The sequence below is a fragment of the Amphiura filiformis genome, chromosome 19 (genome assembly GCF_039555335.1).
Source record: "Amphiura filiformis chromosome 19, Afil_fr2py, whole genome shotgun sequence".
Lineage (NCBI taxonomy): Eukaryota > Metazoa > Echinodermata > Ophiuroidea > Amphilepidida > Amphiuridae > Amphiura > Amphiura filiformis.
Window position 1 is genome coordinate 13,021,661 of NC_092646.1, and position 26,727 is coordinate 13,048,387.

Below are 26,727 nucleotides of genomic sequence, written 5' to 3' on the forward strand. Positions count from 1 at the left end.
TATTCATTTATAAAAAATATATTCAATAATTAGCCGCCTACGATAGTAAAATTAGTTGAAGTACGATTTATATTTTAGATCTTGTACATGCCGTTTCAAACTTAAACATAGGTGCCAACTGGTCGATGGTACTTGGGTATTATCCAGGACTAAAGGTTATCATGTTAAAGATTATGGTATTGGATGAATTGTCAGTGCCGTTTTAGGTTCAATAGCACTAATTATCTATTACACAATATTCAATTTGAAATGGCTAAATAGGGGGGAGGTGTTCTCATATTAAGAACTCTCACAGTTAAACGCCACCAATATCAGGTGAAACTTGATGATTAGATGCCAAATGATCAAAACCCCAACATAATTATGTTGACCTGGGACTTTACTAAAAACCGGTGCCGTGCGGACTAGTTTTGGTAATATTACAACACAAATGTCATACAATCAGAGAAAATATATACCATTTCGAAGCATCAAAACCCTAAAATGTATTTTTTGGCTATATAACTTGGTCAATGCCGATGATATTAAAGCAGTCTTTTCAGATGCCACACAAACAAATAGTTCCTCGTCGTATTTCCAAGCATCGCCCAGGTCTATTAACGGTATATAACCTTTAACAGTGACCCTGGAAGATTTGGACAACTTTCAAAATGGGATATTCCAGTTGAAATTCATACACTATGGAAGACATGACCTTAATCTGTAACACGGGGTGTAGAATTCAAATGGAGTCACCCATTCAGGTAACCCATTTGAAATTCACACTGTGGAAGATTTAAGCCATGTGTCCTCCATAAGGGGTGTATGGATTTCAAATGGAATAGCCCAATCGATTAATTGGTGTCAACCGTTATTGCACCAAGCTGCATGTTATATAATGCAATGCAATGCAATGAATTTAAGAGACCGACAAATTGGCTTCTTTCTCTTTGTATCAGCTTTAATGTTATCTTTAGCTCTTACAATTATAGCCACAGAGGGAGTTGTACTTTCTTAATTCACAGGGAAGGATTCGAATAGTGGAAATTTGTGTGAGATTATGACATTATCAGTTGGAATTTCCATTACCGAAATTTGCAATGATAGTGACGTCACCTATTGTTTTTGTGTATAAAATTTGGTGGTTTTATTTTTTTACATAAATTATATGGTATGTTATTCAAATTTAACATCGGAATGGCAGTAAAAAAATAGTGATAGTTCATTACTATACGTCATGTCCGGCATATTTGACATTTCCGTCGAAAAAAATCGCATAAATCGATTGTGATTAGAGACAGACAGACGTATCTATATCAGTCATCTTAATAATGTCATGTACTACCGCCTTTTTGTCAGAAAACGTCTGTCATAACCCAATGTTCTATGTCTCCGGATATTGATATTTAAACAGTATCCCTGGCTTCACACTAACTACGTCCAGCATTTGAACAGTGACCGACTTAAAAGTACTATAGCCGAAGGAAACTGTGATAAATATTGATGTACTTATGAAATGCAAACCGAATTTGCCGGTATGCTAAACCAACAATTACGATATACTATCTTTTCACGTTATAAATGTAAGTTTCTACTGTAAATATATACATTTTCTATAAAGCAGTCAGTGTATACTGTAATTTTACGGCTTGTTTGTATGAAACAATACTTTGTTGTGTATTTATCTTGTTTTGTTTCAATCCGTGACAAATTTGGTATTTTGATAATAATTTATTGTTTATGATCGCAATGTGTGCTGATGATAATAACATGCAAAAGCAGAAAAGTTTTTTAAATAAAGTATTTATTGTACAAAATGCAATAATGTTGTATGTGTGCTGTTATGAAACGTGTGTGCAGCGTATCCCAGAAAACCTACAACATTAAAATTGGAATACAAACATCGTTGTATCAAACGTTGTCAAATGAGCGTAGATTCCACTGCCTGAATCATCATTTCTTAAATGCGCAATAGTTTAGAAATTATTCGTGATATAAAAATCCTTGACGGGAACCACTTCAACCGATGTTAAATTTATCAATAGAGGTTATCCACTTCACTCATGTTTGACCTCTAACAAAAGGCGCTGATACCCGTAGTATTCTCCATTCTTATTCAATGGGCGCGTCTTGTAAAGAATGCACGTAATTTGATTGGTTTCCTGGTGTATAATATATCACAATAGTTGATAGTGATATTAGTCGGGGCGCGCGCCGCCACGCAACGGCTGCACGCTTGTTGCTCCTCATTGATCGCGCGATAATGCGTTCGCGTAATACACGTGCGAGAACGAAGAACGCGATTCGGCGGCTTAGATGTTCGTGATGGTTTTGTTCATTTAAAACAACGGGGATGTCCTCACAAAAGTAACTTAATTTTTTCTGAAAAAAGGCAGTTTTTCTCGCAAAAATTACATTAAAACTGAATAAGAATGAGAATAAAAGATATGATTTTGTCTTTTGCCTATCCAATATCGAGGCATAATGGATGGGCTGGCCAGTGTTTTTATCGTAGTGCATCCACTACTCAAAATATTGGGCAGCCCATCCATTATGACACGATATTGGATATTCAAACCAATTCAATGCATGACCTCGGAGTTACCTGCATGACTTGAGAGGGCTATTTTGAAATATTCATGGTTGCACATGCAGGTACTTCTTTTGAAAGTCCTAAACAAGGTATAGTAGTCGCTTATAGGATATGCAGCTTATAGAACACGGGTAACCTCTATGATATACAATTACAGCCTATATAGTTTCCCTATTAAAATGATCATAGTTAACCTTCTACATCTGGTCCTAAAATGGTCATATTAATCATTTTATATTATGTAGGCCTACACTTTTAAACATGAGTAAAAAAAACAAAAACATGTCAACATTGAGTAAATATTAACATTGAGTTAATTTTAGTTATGTTTTCTTTCAATCGCATTTTCATTAAAAGATATCATTTTGTGCAAAGTTTGATTGAAAAACAGAACATCAAAGAGTGATGGCTCCTCAATCCGATATTAGCTGCGTGATTTTCCCTGAAAAGATCCACGCCGTGTGTAAAATGAAGCCAGAAATAAACGCATTTTTGGTTGCACTATTTCCTGTAAAATACAAAATACACGTAATACATGGGTATTAATCAAAAATATACAATTTGTTGCACTTTTAAAATGAATATTGAATTTTTCTCAGATATTATCAAATAATGTACATTATACAGGGTGTCCCTGAAAGAACTGTATCGTCAGAAATTGTTTGGGTATTTTAACTAGACATAACTAAATATTTGGTGTGGTTAAGGAATAAATCAGCTATCATATACTTTGAATTTTGACAATTGACTATACTGTTCTTGAAATATAAGAATTTTACGAAACTCCCTCATTTTCAAGCCTTTCCACGGATTCAAATACTAGTATCAATCGATGATCTATATAGTATATTCAGAGTGCTAAAGCCATTTGATTTAATAAGTCGTTTCAAAGTCCCCGCGCGCATTATTAAAATCACCCGTTTTTTCTCTTTATTCCCGCCGGATTGAGTAAATTTCGGGGTTTTTTTCCGAATTTTATTTTTTTCACGATCCACCACACAAAAATCTCACGTCAACATAGCCCAAAGCGTAAATCGCAATAAAAATTCTTTATCTTGACCATAGTGCAACCTCCCTGAGCATGCGGAGACATGAAAAGGTGGTCTATTCTTGCCGCAGATACACAAAATTAAAGTATAAAAATTAAAAATAAAAAAAATTAAAACCGCATTCCGTATGAGGTTTTTAACTTGGGAAGAGCTTTGAGACGAAGATCTTGAAGATGGCCTAATCAATGCGCATCATCAGCGCAAGATGCGTCTGTTGTCATTGATAGATATTGACTCCATGGAAAGGCTTGAAAATGAGGGAGTATCGTAAAATTATCTTATTTCAAAAACGGAGCGGTCAATTGGCAAGTATGTGATAGCTGATATGTACCTCAACATCATCAGTTATTTAGTTACGTTTGTTTTATACATTAAAGTATTAATTTCCGACGATACAGTTCTTTCAGGGACACCCTGTATTAATGACATGAAAATAATGACAAAGTGTTATAGCGGCCATGGATAACTTGTGTAAGTTGTATACATAATTTAATGCCAATTCCCTATACGTCTTGTAAGTATAACAATGGACTTCAGAACAAATTATGTATTGAAATAAAAAAAATTTATAATAACAAGTACACAATACGGTATTATTGACTTTGAAAGAGCCATTCTTTACCACCTCAGAGGTGAACACTTATTCAGCGTGTTTATTCTGGTTTCAAGTTTACTGTGTCTACTCCCTGTTCCAGAAAAATACAGCACTATTTTTTGGGATTAAAAGAATATTATTATGATATACATGATCCTTTAGTTAGTCCTAACTGGCAATAAAAGTCAATTGGCCAATATTTGGAAATAAGAGCCAAAAACATGCGTTTTAGGGTGTTTTTCGTATGCTGTGACAATCAAGCCAATCAGTTAATGCATTCTAATTTTTGGAAAAGACATGTTTCACTTTTATAACCAACCATTTAATTAATTAAAAATGTAACACAAAAAAGTGAAAATTAGAGCAAAATGGCGGTATATATACTCAAGATTTTGAATGCTTATACTTATTCCAAGTCTGTGATTTTGGCTCCTTTTTTTTCAAGAAATTAGGAAAATAGTGAGCTTTTTCTTGTAACTCTCTAAATGAATGATTAGAATTGAGCTATGGTTCATTTGGCAGAACTTGATAATATTTGTTTTAATCCCAAAAAATTAGTGCTGTATTTTTCTGGAATGGGGAGTAAGAATAGGCATAGAATCCAATGTGAGAAAAAAATGTCAAAGCCTGAATCACCAATGGTCTTTGAATTCACCACTCCCGGGCATGAACCGAAGGTTTTATATTCTTTGTATTATTTCTAAAGTTGATTGCACCTAAACTGTATAAAGCTAGGCCTACTCTACTCCCGCTGGGTTCAATGTCTCAAACTAAGTTAGAAAAGTGCTTGCAACATAATGGTTTTGGAATAACGTGGGAAATTGGCGAATATTATAAATCCCTTGTGTTGGCAGGCAGCCCATGTTGTAATTTTCTATTTGCTCCATGCCTCTGTAAATTTTGCTTTAAAAATATTCTGAGGCCAGAAGAAAAGAAAACCACTTGTATTGCCCTCTTCTGTCTGACTCCAAAAATGTGAAAAGTTTTTCTTCAAGTTTGAATTTTCATATTTTGGGTATATATACGTTTGTCCCGTTATATTGAGGATTCTTTTTACCACTTTTAAGCCCGATTGGGGATACTCTAACGTTTGACCTCATACGACGTTTGCCCTCGAGCGGTTTTGTGATATAGAGAATTACTTTCACCATACAGTTTAAGCCAAATCAGGCGAAGTTTAGAATTTAGCCCCTGTGTGACCTTTGACTTCGGATGACCTCGATTATATTTTCACGTGTTCCGCTCATATTCCATGAATTAAGTTTAAGCTTGATCGGACAAAGTTTGAAATTTGAACCCTGCGTGATGACCTTTGACCTCGGTTGACCATTATTTTATTTCGCGCATACATCCCCTCGTATCAAGTATTCCACCCATCAACCCATCAAGTTTGAGCCCAAATCGGACTAAGTTTGAAATTTTGATCTTTGACCTTGACCTCCGATGACCTTTAAAACCACCCGGTCAACGTGCTTTTCCCGATACCTATCTATATCCGACACACTTCGCTCATTATTTTAGTGTACTAGATATATATATGATGTATGAAGAAGACAAGGGCTGATATCGTGGATATAGATGAGGAAAAAACAAGGACACTTGATTCTCCTGGGGGACCCACGTATCAGTGACACCACAGTATAATGAGCTGATTTAGTGGAATGATTGTACACACATTGTTATCGATTAGGGAGTGTTCAGAAATACTCTGGTGGGGGGGCTGGAAAATATGTAGGGGGGTCAAAAAGATTTAGGAGTTCTGAATAGGGGGGTTAAAAAGTTTTGGGTGTATGAACAGGGGGGTTAAAAGTTTTTGGCACGTAGAGGGGGGTGTAAAAAATTTCGCACGCTGCGCGCGCAAATGTTCCCATATTAAACCAGAACAAAAGTAGGCCTACATTAATTTTGAGCTTTGTATCAGTTCTTTCTGGTCAGCTCTTTAGATCACTAAAAGCTGCAATATCTTTGCTCTTCTTTAGTTTTTACAATTTTTACAATAATGTTTCATGTAGTACAGATTATTCATTTATTATCACTGATATATACAACTAAATCATGTTGCATTACAATTATAGGCGGAGGAAGCTTGGAGAACCGGGGTACGTCCTCCCCCCCTAATTTTTTCCATGGTAGACATCCCCTAAAAATCCTTAAAGAAGAAAAAATAGAGCAATAATTGCCATGTGCAACTTTTTTTAGCAGATCGAAAAGCACCATGTTTTGGACCCAAATAGGGTAAAATTGCAAAATTTTGCGCTTCGCGATCACGCGAACTGGCCCATCAATTTTTATCAAAACACACCATTTCGGCAGGGGGCGGAAGGGCCCCTGACAAAAAATGAAAGAGAAAAGTGCCCCTCTGACAAAAAATGAAAAAGAAAAGGAGCAAGAAGACCCTTTTCCATATAAATTCAACCTGATCATGGGCCAAAATAGTGTAAAATACAAAATGTTTGCACTCTGTGTGCGCACATTGTCTCAATAAAGGCATTTTCATCCCATCATGGGCGAAATACACAATCTTTGCACGCGTTTTGTCCCAATAAAGCCTTTTTTGAAGCTCAAATACATGTACAGTCTCTCTAAAAAACAAAACCGGTAAAATTATGTATTTGCAACTGCAATTTATTTTCTCGTTTGTGCCCCCGAAATTTTATTCACCCCCGACCAAGAAAACTGGCTACGCCCCTGTATTTTTGGCTAAAACAATCTTGTTTTTGCGCGCTTCGCCGCAACAAAAAGTCCCAGTAAACACAGGCGTAGATCCCGGGGGATGGCACATTCAATCATCCCCCCAAATGTTGACGCCTGATGTATGTGTGTTTCTCACCAAATTAAGCTCATATTTGGCCATTTTAGCCCCCAAAGTACAAATTTTGGCGTGCTTCGCGCGCATGTAATCCACTTTTACATCAAATTTCATTCGTTTAGCTTCCAAATGGCAAAAAATTTAGTGTGCTACTTTAAAACATTTCCACAATTCCACATATTTTATATGAATGACATGCATACAATTTCATTGCACTTGAATACAAATTTTAGTATCATTAAAGCCATTTGAATGGTAGTAGAATTGAATTAGTAGAATGGTACATTCTGATGGGGGGGATCAAAATAGTTTTGAACCTATATGAGGGGGGGGGGTCAAAAAGTTTTAGGTCCATTAAGAGGGGGTCAAAAAAGTTTCGGGTTCGCGGAGAGGGGGGGTTAAAAAAATTTTCGACATGAAAAATATTTTCCAGCCCCCCCCCACCAAAGTATTTCTGAACACTCCCTTAGTAAGATATTCTGTGAACCATGCAAGTCTAGCACTTTTACTAAAGCCACGATTTCTCCGTGATACGGTAAATCGGAAAAATTCACGGAATTCTGGGTTTGCTCACGGAAATTAGAAAATGCCACAAAATTGTGAAAAACTGTGTAAAATGTCTAACTTTTGCAAAACAAAACAAACAAAAAAGTGATTATTTAGCAGTAATCAACCATTAAACAATCCATTCTAGCATTAATTCTAGGCCTAAAATGCAAGATTCTGGTCATACTACAGTAAAAGGAAAGACAAAATACACTTTTAAAGCCTGTTTGTTTTAACTTTTCAGTGTTTTATAGTGGAACAATTTGTATAGTCTAATTTGTAACACGGATTTTAAATTTTGTAACACGGAGAAATCGTGGCTTAAACTTTTACCTTCGTTTTTCGGATTGTTAGAGTCGGCATTTTTCACTGGTCTAGTAGGAGTAGAGGCTGGAAAATAAAGTAAGCAACGTGAATTTTTTAATACGAGAAATATACTTTTAACATATGATTATACGCGGTATTTTTGGTCGAAGCAGCCAAAATATCGATTTTCATTATCTAAATCAATATATTATTGAAAAATTACACTTTGATACTTTGCAAAAGTTTATTCTACAAACAAATCGTATACTTTTTGCCGTTTCACATAGTGAGGAATTTGCGCTACGTATTAGCGCGACTTTGTCATTGCACGGTAAAATTGCTGTTTTATCCTTTTCATTTACTAACGTATTTGCGCAACTGTTTCATATAGTGACGTATTTGAGCAATCTGGTATTCCTTACGCTTGGTAAAATGACACCGGTATACCCAATTTGGGTTTTCCAATCGGTCAAGGGGTTAAAGGGGAATTAGATACTTAAATAAAGAGGGCTAATACCTGTAAATGGCATTTGCGCACCATATACGGCTCCACCACCGTAGAAAGCATCTATAGAAATTTGTAAAACATCTTGGTTAAAAAGGTGAACATAGGTTCTGATATACACCAGGCACAAAAAAAACTCGTCAGTTATATTCATCCTTGCTGTTCAATAACTTGATAATTTTGGATTATTCTGAAATATACATTTTGTTAATTGGACTTTTCTTTCTCGTTTGACACCCTGTTTGTGAACATTGAGCAAGAATTGACCAAGATATGCGCCTCCAAACTCTCAAACCCCAAAATGAAAAGTTGCCATTTTAACGATTCAATTGTGCCTGTTACACTGTGTGCTTTATTGATTGGCCCGTGGTGCTTGTGTGCAATACAACGATGCGTTCCCATTGAAAATCGTTGAAAATGCAACTTTTAATTTTGGGGTTTGAGGCTTTGGAGGCGCATATCTTGGTCAATTCTTGTTCGCTTTTCACGAACAGGTTCTAAAATGAGAAAACAAAGTCCAATTAAAAAAATGTATATTTCAGAATAATTCAAAATTATCAAGTTATTGAACATAACTGACGAGTTTCTTTTTGTGCCTGGTGTATATACATTGTATAGGTGTATTGGAATGCAAAAATATATCTGTCTATCTATCTATCTATCTAGGCTATGTCAATCCACTGTTGGATGTAGCCCTCCTCATGATCACTCCATACCTTTCTATCTAATGCTACTCTCGCCCATGTTGTACCAATATATAATGTTATATCATCTCTCCACCTCTTCTTCTGTCTACCTCTTCGTCTTTTTCCCATTCGCGGTTGCCAATCTAACAATCTCTTTGTCCATCTGCTATCATTTCTTCTGGCAACATGTCCAGCTCATCTCCATTTTGATTGTTTGATTTTTCTCAAAATATCTGCAACACCGGTCAGCTGTCTGATGGTCGAGCACCTTACTTTGTCTCGCAGTGAGATGCTTAACATGTGCCGTTCCATTGCCCTTTGAGCGGATTGTAGTTTAGTTTCTAAGTATTTAGTTAATGACCATGTTTTAGAGCCATACGTCATTGTTAGAAGGACACATTGATTATAATTTATACTTTCCTTCTGAGTGACATGGGTATACGCTCGTATATACCCATGCAAAAATACCTGTGTCCAAAACCTCACGTCCTTTGCATGCTCACCAGCTTAGGTCAAATGTCATAATGATGTAAAATGTTAAAGTTGCTTTAATCATGTTGTCATATTACGTAAGCTACTAGGTGCCAGGTCTTGACAAGATAATTATCTTGCCATGTCGACTTATTATCAGCATTATTTTAAGGGCGCTAGAACGAATGTTATGACAGTATTTTGTGGAACATGAGATCACATCAAATATGTGACCGTACAGCACGAATGAGCCGTAAATGTCCTCAATTGTATTCCGAGTTACAGTGTAAAATGGGCATGAAGGTCATATTCATAGGTATTTCAATTTGGTGCTACGTGTATCTCATTAAATGAGGTACACGTAGCACCAAATTGAGGTACCAATGAATACGACCTTCATGCCCATTTTACACTGTAACTCGGAATACAATTGAGGACATTTACGGCTCATTCGTGCTGTACGGTCACATATATCTAATTGAATTCTGAATACGAGAAATGTCCTTCTGATATCAAATTATTTAGAGTTTTCGAAATTTGCGATAAAATAAAAAAAGACAAATGACGTACATTATATTCATGACAAGACAATAATGACAAAATGACATGGATAACTTGTAAACATATTTTGTTTGCAGCAAGCATGCCAATTCGCTATCATACTTAAGCGCTCATACGTCTTGTTAGTATAACAATGGACTTTAAAACATTTATTATATTGAAATAAAAATAATATTTTTGTTTATAAACTCAACCCAGAAAGTATCTAAACGATTATAGATGGTCAGATATATCTGGAACTGAAATATATAGGAAAAGGTTTTTTAATGTCTATAAAGCGCAGCTTTCTCCTGCAAATTTTGATACCTCTTTTGTTGCTCTACGATATCATTTGGTCGAGTTATGGGCACTTGAGTGGCTTCAAGTCGGATTTTGAAAGTTGCACTTAGCTCCTATTCAAGCCAAATGCGGTATACTGTGACCAATAAATGACCTTTGCTTTTGTCCGAGTTTTGTTGAGTATTGAGATGTCAGCAGAAAGAGTTCATGAGATAAGTCAGAGATAAGTAAAGGGTAGCAAGTTGGAAGTCGAAGGAGTAAAATAAATTTAAGTTCATGGTTAAGTAAACAGAGCACATCGGTGTCCTTTTTCTTGATTTTGTGTGTGTGTGTGTGTGCACACGACTAACGCATTTGGCTTGAATAGGAGCTAAGTGCAACTTTCAAAATCCGACTTGAAGCCACTCAAATGCCCATAACTCTCCCAAATCATATCGTAGAGCAACAAAAGAGGTATCAAAGTGCGCAGGAGAACGCTGCGCTTTTACGCTTTATATACATTAAATAAGATTTTGCTATATATTTCAATTCCCGATATATCTGACCATCTATAATCGTTTCGATACTTTCTGGGTTGAGTTTATATGTATGGTGTACGAAGAGGACAAGGGAATGCTCATCTTGTTGATATAGATTGGGAAAAGAAAAGGACCCAGTTTGGACTCCTGGGGGTCCCTCATGTCAGTGACACACGGCATAATGATTTTATGATATGATTTAGTGGAATGATTGTACTCACATTGTTATCGATCAGTATTATGTAGTCTGTGAACGATTCAATTCTAGCTCTTTCACCACTGACCTCTATACATGGATAGCGGGCTCGCACGATAGGATAGTCGCCGATTGAAACCACTGACTATGGCTTTTTGCCATCACCAATATGGTAGAAGGTCAGTGAGGTCTTTTGTACTCCATGGACTTGCATGTCTTCTAGAGGACGATATGAATTGTTTTTACGCTGCCTTCTGAAACGATTCTTTTTCCAATTTCAATTTTAATTTTAATTTTAATTTCAATTTTATTGTATAACTTTATACAGAGTTGGGTGGTTTACTCATTAGTGAGATGATTTTTGTTTGCCCCCACCAATATGGCGGCCAAGTGGTTTCCCCTCTTTGGTGGCGACCCGCTATCCATGTATATAGATGTTAGTGAATTTTACCTTCGTTGCTGTGATTTTTAGAGTTTTTCACTGGTCTTGTAGGAGTAGGATTGGTAGAGTTGGTGTTTTTCCATGGTCTATTATTGGCTGAGTAAGCAATGGGATTTTTTTTCATACAAGAAATATACATTTTATTCAACAACAAGACAAACTATTAATTTACAACATTTTACTAGTTTACCAATTGCATTGTGGGAATATTATCATCATATATTATAAATAAGAAGTGACTTGAGATGTTTAAAATAATATTGTATAGCAGACGCCATGGGAAATATGAATTCATAAAACCCAAAAGGACCTTGTGTGTTTCCGATCATACATTGCCAGATTCCTAACTGCCGCCCCAGAGGTACCCTGCTAGCCACAGCTATACTCTGGCTACTTTAGGGGCTGTGCAATAATTATTTTTCCCCCGGGGGATAAAATTTCCGAACGGCCCACCAAAAATCGCTTGCCCCCCCCCTCGGCCTGCCACAAATCGCTTGCCCCCCCTCTCGGCCCGCCAAAAATTCTTTGCCCCCCCCCCCCTTACACATGCCAAATTTTTGGGATCCCAATTTGCAAACCTTAAATTTCCATATTAAAGCGTTTCTGTACTGTTTTCCTAAGCCTTTTTAGAACATTTTATTTAAAAGGCGCCCCATGAATGTGTGCCAAAAATCGTTCCCCCCTCTCGGCTGGCCAAAATTGCTTGCCCCCCCCCAATTTTACCCTCCCCCAGGGCTCATAATTATTGCACAGCCCTTAGAGTACCACGGAAGTGCCAATCCATTACCAGTGGATGTACTGTACGTGTCATTCCGAGGTGTACTCAAGAGTACCAATTAAGTAGCTGAATGAGAGGTGTACCTCTGGGGCGGCAATCTGGTAGTGTTTTCCTTTTACGCTTAACACCTGTAATCCAATATGGGTTTACAATCGGCCAAGGGGTTGAGGGTTAATACATCCAAAGGACATTTGACCTCATTCACGTGAACTTTGACATCCACAATATTTTCATGAAGTTATACCTTACCTGTGATCCCGTTTAAGTTCCAATAGGGCCAAGTGGTGGAAGGGGAAATATTAACATTTTTATTGCACACGTACAGTACCCGTAGCCAGGATTTCCTAAATGTGGACATTTTCCAAAAATAATTAGCTTCATGCAAAATGTGTACTTGTGGGGGCTATTTGGAACAGTATAATATGAAGACGAAAATAATTGTGTTTCTAATTTGGACCTTCTTAGGTACGTTTTTAAAAGGTGGATACTTTTATCGATTTGGGACCCTACCCCCCCCCCTCCCCCAGTCCCCTTTTGGAGTCCGAACTTACCAACGCAGCCGGTTGGCTCATCACTGACGTAATCGTCGCATTGGTACTCGCCATTACAAAATGCGTCATTTGGGATGCATTTTTTAGACATCTTGCAGCGAAATCCGTCACAATGTGCTGTAATAACAATGATGATGATAATGATGATAATAATAATAATAATAATAATAATAATAATAATAATAATAATAAAAATAATAATAATAATAATAATAATAATAATCATAATCATAATCATAATGATAATAATAATAATAATAATGATAATCATAACCAAAATAATAATAATAATAATAATAATAATAATCATAATCATAAACAAAATAATAATAATAATAATAATAATAATAATAATAATAATAATAATAATAATAATAATAATAATAATAATAATAATGATAACGATGGAAGTGTTAGTCGAACACGTACGCGATGTCCATAACACAGTACGTACATGGCGTGCGGGTAGTCGTGACATATCATAATAGCAGACACGACTCACGTTCGTATGAGTGGCTCGCATTGGCGACATATGCGCTGGTATTAAAAGCGATTTTCTTTTGGCTTGTTTGGTTGAGCTCAAATTAAAAAAAGACATATCTGACAGTGAAAACTAACATTTTATACCAAAAAAAAATACAATTTTATTTCTTATGGAAATGTTATAATATGGCATTAATAAGTATTAGTAAATAATAAGTATTAGTAATGATGCTGAAGATGTTGATGATGCTGATAATGATTTCTACAACATGGATGACGACGACAAAAGACGCGATGAAAATATTATCCTGTTTTGCCAAATGAAACATCGCTAGGTCCTAATACATGTTTTTGAGTTATAGGCCTTTAAAGATGACATTCCCATTAAAAAAATGAAATTTTGGAATTCCTAATTTCATGGTATTTGACTATGGGTCTTTGCCAGAGGGATTGTCCATACAATCACCCCACCCCCACCCCATGTTGACGCTTATGTGTGGGTTTCTGTCGAAATCAATCTCATATTTGGCCATGTTAGCCACAAAATGCCAATTTTTTAGTGCTTCGCGCGAATTTATTCCACGTTTGTCCCATACAGTTTAGTTTCAATAAGCCTGTGGTAACATTTTTCGCGCGCCACTGCTAAAGTGTAGGAATAAGAAAGAATAAGTTCAGAGAAAGGAAAAGAAAGTGATGAATAAAGAAAATAATAATTATTATTATAGAAATTAAGCATATAACAGCACTAGGCAGCCATACAATGATGCCAAAACCTTTATGCGTTACATAATTAAAACACCCAGTCAGATGTATTTCACACCTGCCAAACACAAGTCACCCAATTTCGAAAACTGGACGTTGAATGTACACTCTCATGAATATTGATTGGCAACATTTTCCAATATGTCAGCGCTCTAATCGGAAACAATAGAACAATAGACCCTGCAGAGCGTTGGTTGGGCCTATATGCGAGACTGGAGTTTATTCTAAATGTTCATTTTTGATGAGCTGATTTTTGTCAGGCATTGTTCAAATGATAAATTTCACAAAAAGGAGGGGAGATACTGGCAGACTGAGCAAGTGACGGGAGGGTTAGGGAGAAAGAGAGGGGAGGGAGAGGCGGAAAGACTAGAAAAAGAAAAACACGCGAGGAAAAAGATTACCGGGGAGGGAGAGGGGATACTGATTCGGAGGGGGCAGGGAGTAAGTGAAATTGGGTGTGCTACATTGATACAAAAAAGGCAGGAGGGAAGGGCGACACAGGCCCGTAGACAGGATTTATTTGGGTGCGATCGGCTCAAAAGCGGACCTTTTTTTTATTTAAGGGCTGATTTTCAACGTTTTTATAGAAAAAGAGACCTTTTCATTCGAATTGGCAATTTTTCACACAAATGTGAACTACTTTAAAGGCCTAGTATTAGAGGACATAAAAGCGAGAGGGGCGCTAGACCACTAAAACACCGACGTTCCACACACTGTGTGTGTTCTATAAATATAATTTTGTGTTATCCAGCCTTGATTGACAGCAGGCATCCACAAAAAGCTCGATACTTACCACCCTCTTTATAATCATTAAACGGTGTGAGCAGGAGTTCAAATCCTGTGAAATTCCGACCTCCAGTATTAGCATTGTTTGTCACAAATTGTACTTTGACTGTGTCATTTTTCGTGTAGTAATAATTGGGTAGTGACTTCGTATATCCGCATAAACCATAATCAGTCTCAATGACAAGATCTTGAACCGCCCCAATGTTGTAAATCAATAGTTTGTCTTCGTTGCACCTGTTGGTGAAGTCGATGTTGAAACCTGTTACACGTATATACCAGCGATCATAGTCATTTGTCCTGAATGTAATGGAACAGTCAGTATTTGGAATGTACGTGCCGTCTTTGAGCTTGGAGAACACTTTGTACTGATCGCCCAATTCTACGACGCTACCACAGGCTTCCCCTGGAATCTCATCTGAAGGAAAAAGAAATCATCAAATAAAATGACAATTAGGGATGTTCTGCACACAATATGCGTCTAACTGATCAACAATCATGAAAAGGCTAATTTTGGTCATAATCATATAATCATTGCAAATAACTCGCATTGTGAATGCAAATTGCTATGATATCGCAGCGTCGACTATTCGCGTATTAAACAGGCAGTGGCGTAACTTGGGAGCAAGGGGCAGTTGCCTGCCCCCATGTGAAGAGTCTGGCCCCCTCTTGCCCCCTGTGAGATGGTGGCCGCTCCGATATTTAAGATTTTTAGGTTTTTTGTAATTTTTAGCCCATGTTGACATTTTGGTCAACATTTTGACGATGTCTGGAATAGAATTTTCATATTTTTCTGTAACATGGTATGTGTCACCATTGCTCAAAGCCAAATCCGAAAAGTAAAAATAAAAATTAATTTGCAATGAGACTTTAAATTAACATTTTGTTATCTGGATTAACATGGGAGGAAAAATGGTAAAAGGAACAGCCATCCCACTGTACCGCGTATACAAAAATAGTATGGCCTTGGACACACACAATGGCTTAGAGCTATCGTGGTTTGGAAAATTACTCCCTAAAAATATATTTGATAATGTTTTGTTTCAACTAGTTTTCCTCAAGTGTTTCATTCGTTGTCGACGGAAATATTGTATATGCTAAGAAGGATTAGTATTTCAGTTAAATGGTGGTAGGTCCCTTTATTTCAATAGGCCTATATTTAATGATTCATGAGCGATCTTCAAAAATCCATAAAAACAGGCAGTAGCTCTTAAACAAAACAATTTTTAATTTTTGAGGACCATGGTAGCTTCGGAAAGGCTTCACACACCATATATTTAAAATTCTAACAATTTGGATAAATGAAGCATATGAGGAAATTCATTTATCGACATGGATGTTTTCTAAAATTGGCCAACTTTGAAGCGCGCGCTTTTCAATTCTCTGTTATGCTTGCATGCACAGTGTAGCAGAACTATTGTGCAGCCACTGTGACATACCTAATTGTATAGGCGTGTTGTGACTGTGGCATGATCGACTTATGTTTTTCTGCTGACAGTTTCGCCAAAAAACCTTCTGGTTTTCTCAAAGCGTTGATGATGTTATTGATCCATCTGATTGCAGCGGGAAACTTGACTGGATATTCTGGTTTTCCTGGAAGTGGTATGTGTCCAGCGTTGGTCAGCGTTGGTCTTGAGCTGAGGATCAAAGATGTGACTTAGAAAGAGCAAGATGGATAAAAGAAGCGATATGGATTCGCAAGAGAGGGGACAGCACCATGAACAGAGACGAGGGAACGTTCTTTCTAAGTCACATCTTTGATCCTCTACTCAAAATCAACACTGGAGACAGGAATACCTCTTCCAGGAAAACCAAAACATCCGGTCAAGATTGTCACTTGCACTCCTACTGTATACGACCAAACACTCCAAGTGGGACCCCAAATATAAGGGACCCGCAGGGCAAGAAAGCAAGAGTTGCCTTACTGTAAAACAGTAACCTTAATGTAATTTGACCCCGCAGAATATTTACTTTTAATATTAATGTTTTTAGCTTTTAACTCTTAATTTATAGTTTAAGCTTGTTGGATATCCATATATTGCGCTTAATAGTTCTTTGTAGCCCTGCGGGGGCAAACTAGTTGGATATCCAAATTTAGGAGTTAGTGGTTCCTGTTGTAACTATACATCCTACAGAAATATGACATTGGCTGTTTTGTTCCTTGTGGTGAGAGGAATATTGAAGCCACTTTAACATTTTAGATCATTATGGTCTTTGACCTAAGCTGGTGGCCATACAAAAAACATGACATTTTGGACACAGGTATTTTTGCGTTCCTATACACATATACAATGTATTTAAACCTATATCCAGCTTTTATCCACAACGTTTAGCACATTGTTTAACTCTTTGAGTTGCGGCCTGTCTATAACATGTATAAGAACGAAGCAAAGAATTGCATGTTAATATAATATTGTTAACTTCTTCATATTTAACTTGCTTTAAAATGATTCTAGGGTATTAGTAGTAAATGTCAAAGCTTGAAATACTTCCTTCCTCGCAAGCAAATATGTGCACAGCTCCAACAAAACCCGGAACAAGTCGCCAGACATGTTTTTGAGTTTAGGCCTTTAAGGGGTCGAGCTGTATTGTTTCAAATATCTCCGAAATGAGAGAAATTTGCCATGTTTGATGTGAATTTTTGCCTAGCAATATTGATCATAGGTTCAAAATTGATGGTACATATCAATGACCAAACTCTCTAGTTTTATATTTGAGCCTGATCACTTGTGTAAGGTCTTAGGAAAGTATGTAAACAGGCGTGTATATTTGATGTTACATTATTGCTCACGCACTTTCTAGTGGCAACGAAGATTTCATGAATTGACTTTGCATCGATTTCGCCAGAAGTTCGCCTTAATATGTTGCACACTCTATATAAATAATTACGGTACTTACTTTCAACTTGAGGGTAAGGCATGTGTCTTAATTGGTATCGTTTGTGCACACAATTCATCGTAATTTTGCAACCTTGGAAATGCCTATTTCTTATTGCAATTTTGTCCATCAAAATTTAAAAAATTTCCCACTTTTTTAACGAAAAGACTTCTACACCCATTCCGTTGGCGAAGAAACCCAAATTTGTGTGTATTTAGTAAATGCATCCTATTCAAAACGTCCAGTTTAGTGCTGAGTTTTGCCTTTATATGTCATATCTACAGAATTGATGTTATGGAATTTTTTAGCATAAATTCATTGATTTTATTTTTTTTTACTCACCGCCTTGCCTCGAAATTTCACACATAAGAAGGCCAAACACAAGCGTTGCACAGTGGTTACTATGTTTCTTCCGATTGGTGTCTTGAATTAGTATAAATCCACATTTTCCTGGTAACAGTCCATTGCAATACTTCATAACTAAAAACATGTGTCACTCTGAGAAGCTCTGGATTCAGTGTTGATATATTTATCATCATTTCAAGGGGTCTCAATGTAGGTTGTCAATATACGCTTAATGTATAAAACCGAACTTAGTCTCTGGCCGCGATACTGCCCAGATCATTTTTCTACTGCCAAAATATGTTCTAAAAGCCTTCTAAACATTGATCGCTTCGGCTAACGACTAAAATTTACAGGGACCGGCTTATTCTATACACTGTTCAATAGCCTTATTGTGATCTGGAGCTAGCATTTTTCATAAATATCGCTTTCAGCCTCTATTGGACTATAAACCATTCGATAAAGTAGGCGGGGCATACATCGGAAAAAAACGACAACCAATTTTTTTATATTCCAACATGTATAATTATTTCTAGAGTAATTTAGTGAGAGTTATTAGTAGAATTTAGTGTCGAGTTATTAGTAGAATTAGAGTTAGACCCGAATGGGGTAGGCCTATTTGGGGGTAGCCTGGGGTAGGTGTGTGTTTTAAGTCGACGGAGTGTGGATTTATTAATGTTGGTGCTGTAGGGGGTGTGTGGGATGTGCGTGTGTGAGTATTAAGGGTTGCAAGGTGGAATGTGTGCATAGGTGAGGAGTTGGAAGTCAGAATTGGGATTCAGAGAGTCAGGGGTTAGATAAGGTTTGGGGCTAGGTTTAGGTTTAGGATTAAAACTTAGGTTACAGGTTAAGGCGACGTTTAGGGTTATGGTTGGGGTTAGGTTTAGGATATATTTGTGTCTTATCATTAATTGTGAACAAAAAAAGAAAGAAAAACAATAAAAAGATGCATTTCAGCATATACCTTCATATTACATAAATGTTTCATTCAGTCAAACATTTTACCTCAATCACCCTAAGAAAATAATACCACAAGGCAAGAGCAAAAATTAGGAAAATGTACATTTTTCGGCAGGCATAATTGATGACGTTTTAACGTGAAATGTGTACAATATTTCAAAACCAAATTGTTTTTGTATAGGACAACGGATCAAGTTTTAATATGCCACAAATGGCCATATTAAAAGATAAGCGCACCCTAAAACAAGCAACCCGCCCTACACACCATCACATGTTACGCCACACTATAGGCCTACATGCTACCACACAGAGAATGCTGCAGTATTTTAAAACGTAGTTTATAAACTCTGCAAAGTAAATCACAACTCGCCAATACTATATTCCACAAATATGGACATTAATGTATTCGGATCACTGAGGTGTGTCCAATTTAAACATTGGAACTGATTTCTATAAAGCTTAACAATATCAATTGTTATACCTTTACGGTTAAGCTCGGTTGGTTTATTCAGGGATGAGACATGGTACAGCTTTTAAGGTGATAGAGGCAAAGGTGTGTAGTTCGATTCCAAAACCACTAACTACCATTCATACCCATCACCTGTTTTTATCTGTATTATCATTCGAATTGCCCGTGGTACCTTATACGATGTCAATATTTTATATTGATGATGAGGTTGACATGAGTGACATTATATTGTATACCCTCTGTTGCTTTAGACTTGACCAAGTCTTTTGACATGGTTAGAACAGTAAAATTAATTTGCAGAGAATATTCATGATTATGCCTAAGCCTAAATTACTAAGTTATAAGAGGTGTGCGACATATTATCATTATCATTATCAAGATATCATAGGCCTATTATTTTGTATTTATAACATAGGCACTACTTTACAGTTAACATGGTACTTTATGAAGTAGTATTAATGAATCATCAAAAATTCAAAATTAAATTCATGTAGGCCTATATACCAAAATTATTAACTTCAAAATCTTCCAAACAGGACATAAAAGGTATAATTTACGAGGATACTATTTTGGTGCCACACTCTACATGCATGTAATCTAAGACCAATTGTAGGATATTGAGTTTGGATCTATGATTTGTTCAGTTTCTTGTGAGTACACAATTTTTGGTCCTACATGTATGTAATCTAACAGTATGGAAAATGGTGCCAGGTGCAATGCTAGCCATTTACATGTAAACATTAAAGAAACCACCATGAGTTAATATCAGCACATTTATATTTTTGCAAGCTGGATTTGACCAGGGATATGAGACAACACAAGGGGGGGGGGGCATATAAAGCAATTATTGAATAGGCCTATATTGTATGCTCTCCCACATGTGACTTATAGAACCAAAGCCTTGGGCCAAGGCTACTATAATTGCTTTAAGCAATGCATTATGTAAAGCCACAAAATTTATTATTCAAGGTCTGACCGTCTGTTAATGACCTGGCAACAAACACGCCCACGGTACAAATAGTTGTAGCTTGTAAACATGGTAAAAGATACTGTTTATCGCAAAAACATTAAAAATGATACTTTAAGGTATTGTTTTGTTAATTTTTGTATGGCACATCATACATACACATGTGCTGAGGTCAAAAAGGTATCAATTTTGTTTTTGACCCCTGACTCACCTGTCATTCAAAACAACCCCTTAAAGATGACATTCCCATTAAAAAATGAAATTTTGGAATTCCTAATTTCATGGTATTTGACTATGGGTCTAAGTGGACTTTCAAATGATCCTTTCTAGAGAGGAGCGTGGCCGACCCGTGTGGCCGAGCGGTTAAGGCGTTGGATTGTGAATCCCAGGGTCCTACTAAATACTGAGTAGGTCCGCTTGAGCCCGGCTGGCTCTTCATGTCCTTGAGCAAGGCACTTCAATCTACTTAGTGCTTCGGAGGTCACTGTAAGCCGCCGGTCTCTTGTACATGTATTAATGTAATGTGTACGTTAAAGAACGTCACAGGCTTTTCGAAAAGAGCAGGGGATCATCCCGGTACTGTTGTGTTGACTGTACTTAAAAAATGCACTCATCTACTCTAGGTTCAGAAGTAAAGAATACGTACAGCTTGGATAATACTCAGACATGAAACAACACTTCTATAGAAACAACATCTCCTAAAAATCACACATTTTCTGATGGTATTTTCAATGTTACACCGTTCATGCAGTAACATGCTGATGTCAGTCTTGAGTGTAATAGAACTCATACAACATGGGAATAATGCCTTCTGCAAATCTGTGCCAACTCTCTGGGAACCAATACCTGTAAAATGTCATACCTCTGGCCACTTAAATCTAATCCAAACCAAGTTGTATTTGTTTACTTGTAGTTGTTGTTGTTTTCGGGGGGGGGGTATTTTATTAAAGCCTTAGATGTAGAGTAAGTTGTACTTTTAAGATGTTGTACTGTTGCGATTTGGTAGTTTACAGCATCTTGTGAATGGTAGTGAAACATTGCATTGATCATTTCAGAGCAAGTGTGTAGAAAAATTTAAATATCACAGATATACTTTTGTAGGTGCTGTGGTTCTTGAGCTATGTTGTAAAGAGGACTGAAACAACAACACTTTTGTAAAACGTACATAACTCATTCACAACAATAAATCAAGCAAGTTTTCAAGTATATGATTTGTAGAGTGAACTTAAAATATCAAAGTGTTATTTTTCAATAATATATTGATTTAGATAATGAAAATCGATTTGTGGCTGCTTCGACCAACAATAGCACGTCTACCCTTAGGATCATTGTAAAGCGCTTTGCTTATACTTATGCTATATGGTGCTATATAAATTCTGTTTATAGTAATTACTATCATAAGATACGAAAAGCCATATCCCATACATAATTAGGATAAGAAATTAATCATTAGGAGACGTAAATGACTAATACTTACACTCTCGTATTTTGTCAGTGTATACTGCACCTGGAAGGGCCACAACCAACACGAATATAGAAAACCTGATTTGCAATAACCATTCCTTTAAATGCGACGCCATCTTGTAATCACGAAGACTATACGTCTCACTCGTTCACTGCACTTTCTCCAATTGATCAAGTTCTGTAGAAAGCCACTGCTTTAAAGGGCAAGAACGAACTGGGTGTAAAACAGCAGATAAAAATTACCTGTGTGAAGTAAAAGAGGAAAAACTAGTTGCCGTGAAGTGGTATAGTAGTTCTTAACGTTTTGACCGTCGTGATATACTATGATATCATGGTGGTGGTGCTTTTATACAATGGGTGTGCATTGAGATTCATTTGCATAATGTTGTATAATTTCATCGCAGAGGAGCAGATCATTAAAGTGGACGCGAAGGTGTTTTGATTTTGACTTACCTGAATGAAGCTTAATAGAAACAATTTGGGTTGAAACAATATTTATTTTCAAAATAGAGCTCTTGTACATAATTTTTTAGAAGTGGCTCTATACCTCAAAATAGATTTTTCTGATATATTTTGTGCAATGATGCATGTCAGGATGTTGACTGATTGTGTGACTAAAAAAAATTAAAATCGGCTCATTGCCATGGAAACGGCCAAAAACCAAATTCTGTCATTTTGAGCCAAATTGGCACTGAAATATTTAAAAAAAAATGTTATATCAAGTGCTCGCTGCAGTGTATTTCACTTTTTCAAAAAATATCATTTTAGCACCTAAAAATCATCATGAAAATCGACTACCATGTGTTGCCAGAATTTTGTCCATTCTAGTGAGGATAGTACAAGCTAGGTACTTTACAATCGATTTCTACTATAGCACTGTAATCGATTTCTATTAGACGCTCTGCAGCACTATAATCGATTTCTACTAGAAACTCTCCAGCATTGTAATCGATTTCTACTAGAAACTCTCCAGCACTGTAATCGATTTCTATATACTAAACACTCTACCAGGCACTCTACAACGAAACAGCGCTCAAAACATTAGCTATCAAGCTTAAACTATAAATAAGCCCCCGATAGAGGGCAGGGCCCAAAGAATGATTGATATTATGGGATAATAAAAATTCCTTTAAAAAAGGAATGGGGCGCCCAATGTGAGCTGGACGGGATATGATGATCAAATACGAGAGAAATGCTTCATGAAATGAAGCTTTCGTGTCAATTTGCGATTATGTGGGTGGGAGTTCTGTTTTGGGGGCCTATTGTAGTGAGGATATTGCTTTGGATATTGAATATTGTTGAATGTCGTTATGCAGGGCCTAGGGTATATGATGGATAGTATAGAAGACACACATAAGTAAGCTTCCCCCCCCCCCCCTAGTCATATATATACACTCATTCTTGTCACACGACGAATTTCGACAAAGTCATGTAAACGTAATTTTGTTTTTCACCCGACCTCCGTCCAGAAACAATCCTGAAATGTTGAAAACCTGGGGTCGGCGCACTCATGTCAGTTTATCCTAAGGTATACTCTGTGTCTTTTGTAGCCAACCCTGTGGCTAAGAGAGGCTAGGAAATACGTAAACTAATACTAAAAAATCACCTTTCATATCAAACAATTCCACGAAATTGACAGGCCTGTTATATCAAGGGTAAGATCGATCGTTATTCTTCATGAAACGGGCACAGCCCATTTTTATGTTATTAATTCTGCTAAAAAATAATTAATAAATAACAAAATTACGTCATAATTATGACTTTAAATCGCCCATAGAACTCTATTTTAAACGGACAAAATAGCCATTGGGGTTTCTTTCACTTTACCTTGCTAAGTACCCTTCCCAGCAGTTAGGCATATTACAATAAATATTATTTCATTCAGCATTTTTGGTAAACACTAACAAAATGACGTAGGCCTAAATCGTACATTATTGCTTTTAAACTGCCCAACAACGGTGAACCACGAGTCAAAAGCCGCCTAATTGGGCTACCATATCGCGGGGTTGGCAACCCTGGTTGCAAATACACTTCTGACCTTAAACACAGTCATTTATTCCTTTCTCTGCTGACAAGAATTGAAATTTGTTAATTAATGTTTTTTATCAGAGATAGTCACCACAAAGATACTGAGCTGTGTTCTAATATCTTTGGTAACAATCAGTTAGCAGTCAAGCGCATAAACCAATTAGTGATTTCATGATTGGTCAGTGGTTGTTTTGTTTGGTTTAAGGATTAGGTGTGCAAAGGTCACGGCCCTGATGCTACTGCAATCACTATGGACCACAATGGCCTCATTCCAGTGGCATATTATCAATAACCTCAATTAAACAATCATAGTGCAAAATTTGACCTTAAGTTGCAGAGTATGAGTTTTTGTACTCACATTTTCAAAGGTCATTCAATGAATGCACACATGTATTGGGGTTAAAGAACTGTGCCCTGATAGATGAGCATGTTGTAGATTCTTCACACTGTAAACAACTAGTTCATGTGCAAACATGTTAAAAACATACATAATTAGAATGGTCAAATGTCACCGTCTATCGGGTTCTAAGAGGCGGTAAACTGGTTTAAACCATACCTGACCATACAAAGGCCACGGTTTATTTGGTGTTTTTATAAGTCCATTAATTTTGTATTTTAAACAAAGAATATGCACAACATTTTGTCCCGTGCATATTAGAAAACAATAATAAAATAAAATCCAAGCATATCGTGGTTTTATTTCTAAGCTGGGCATACTTTTAAGCAAAACAGTTACGAAGTAAATCTAGCAAGACCGAAATTAGAAGCTTTTTGCAAAGTCAAGCCTAATAATGGGGCCGCCGCCGTAGCTGGCGCCCCAAAAAAGGTAACGGGTTGTCAATAACTTAATGCTTTCTATTTTGACGCCCTCTGTTGGTAAACGTTACATTATTGATTGGCAAGTCCTCACTATAAGAGTTTCTGGCCTCACACGTGAATACTATTATAAATACCTAACATTTCAACATTGTTCTATGAACTCTCACCATCCTGAAATATGGCGCATATTGACTAGAGTTGGGATAAATGCACAAGAATCGTTACGTAACTCTATCTTGCCGTTTCCATTATACACCCTCCCATTATTGTTACCATACACAAGTGGAGAAATTTATTTATTAAGTACACAAGGAGCAGCACTTAAGAAACAAATACCCCCCTACAACTATAACATCTACTCTACACTACCAGCCACTATTAATCTCCACAAAATGATATCTTAAAATCAACGAATTCGAACTTCTTTGTTATGACCTCTATTTATCGAATACCACCAAGTTACTCGTGATAACTATTACCAATTCTACTTCTGAACCGTAACATATGACTTCAAGTTCATACCACCATCATCATCATTAGTCGGCTGCAGAGCAGGCGACCAAAAGCTTTCTCCAACTATTGCGATCTTGGGCAAGCGAAACAATTTTGTTTGGCTGCAGCATCCCTTCAGTGTCTCCCAGGAGTTGCTGGACATACTTTACGTACAGTGTGCCGTCCCAGTTTCCTCTTCCCGTGTGGTGGAATATAAAGGGCGTATTCTTTCACAGGCTCGTCGTTATGGCCAAGAAATTTGAGTTGATGAATCTTGATTCGGGCAAACCAATGGAGTGGTGTTGGTCAGATTGTAGATGGTTTCATTTGGAATCCGATCCACACGCTTGATGTTTAACATGAGCAAGATGTTGCAAAGGCATTTATTTTGTTTTCCATGTCTTTGGTGATTACCCATGACCAGGGACAGGCGATTTCCGCGGAAAAAAGTAGCAAATTGCGCGGAATTGCGTTCAGTGCAAATCATGTATCCTGCCCATAGGAAAAAAAAAATAGCCAATTGCGCGGAATTGCGCGGAAAAAAAAATTTCCGCGCAAATCGCCGGTCCCTGCCCATGACTCGCACCCGTACAGAAAAACAGTAACACAAGTTGTCTCAAACAGCTTGATTTTTGTTTCGATTGGCAGGGATGGGCTTCTCAAAGGCGTTCCAGTTTCCAGAAAGCTGCCCAGGCTTTTTAGGTCTCCAGCACTAGAGCCCATCTTGGAACCCAAGTACTTGAAGTCTGTGACATGGTTGATGGTACTACAGTAAGATGTGACTGGGCCCGGGCTATGGAAGATTCCAACAGGGCAATATCATCAGCAAAATCCAGGTCATTCAGCATCCTAGCAGGATACCTGCTTGACTGACGTAGGTAAGTAACAATGATCAGGAATGATACCAACACATCACCCTGAAGCACTCCAGTTGTTACTTGTAGAGCACCTGGATGGCATTTACCACAACCTTTGGTATTCCATAATGCCTCTGCACTGAAAACATGACGGACCTGTTGATGGAGTCAAAGGCTTTTTTGAAGTCCACAAAAGTTACTGTCAAAGGAAGTTGGTACTCCTTGAAGCCTTCCGGTAGTAATTATTGTATACGAACAATACAATACACCACCGAATTCTCCGATAGAGGTTGCCAGCCATTCGCCACCCCTTGTGGGTGAATCGATGCACTTAATATATTCTACTTCTCTAGGTTATGTGATTTTCTTTTACAGTTGAATGTAATTTTATTGATTTTACGGTGATTACCCACAAGATGGCCGCAAAATGGCGCCACGCTGACAGCCTGTATTCGTCGTAGTGTGTCCGCATTCTGACGAATAGCAGAAAACAAAAATGTCATACAATGAGAGAAAACCATTTCGATGTATCACAACCCAAAATGTACTTTTTGGCTATA

At 37.1% G+C, this 26,727-nt stretch overlaps 1 protein-coding gene across 1 annotated transcript in view; it reads right to left on the reverse strand.

Moving 5' to 3' along the window:
* Positions 1-919: 919 nt before the first annotated feature.
* LOC140140937 (uncharacterized) overlaps positions 920-26,727 on the reverse strand; it is a 28,124-nt gene continuing 2,316 nt past the window's right edge. The window contains exons 2-8 of the mRNA XM_072162699.1: positions 21,985-22,214; positions 14,903-15,310; positions 12,865-12,981; positions 11,545-11,631; positions 8,395-8,445; positions 7,905-7,961; positions 920-3,080 (exon numbers count right to left, since the gene is read on the reverse strand). Of these exons, the coding sequence (XP_072018800.1) occupies positions 2,986-3,080; positions 7,905-7,961; positions 8,395-8,445; positions 11,545-11,631; positions 12,865-12,981; positions 14,903-15,310; positions 21,985-22,087 (918 nt within the window). The 5' untranslated portion in view covers positions 22,088-22,214 and the 3' untranslated portion in view covers positions 920-2,985. The remainder of the gene's footprint in view (positions 3,081-7,904; positions 7,962-8,394; positions 8,446-11,544; positions 11,632-12,864; positions 12,982-14,902; positions 15,311-21,984; positions 22,215-26,727) is intronic.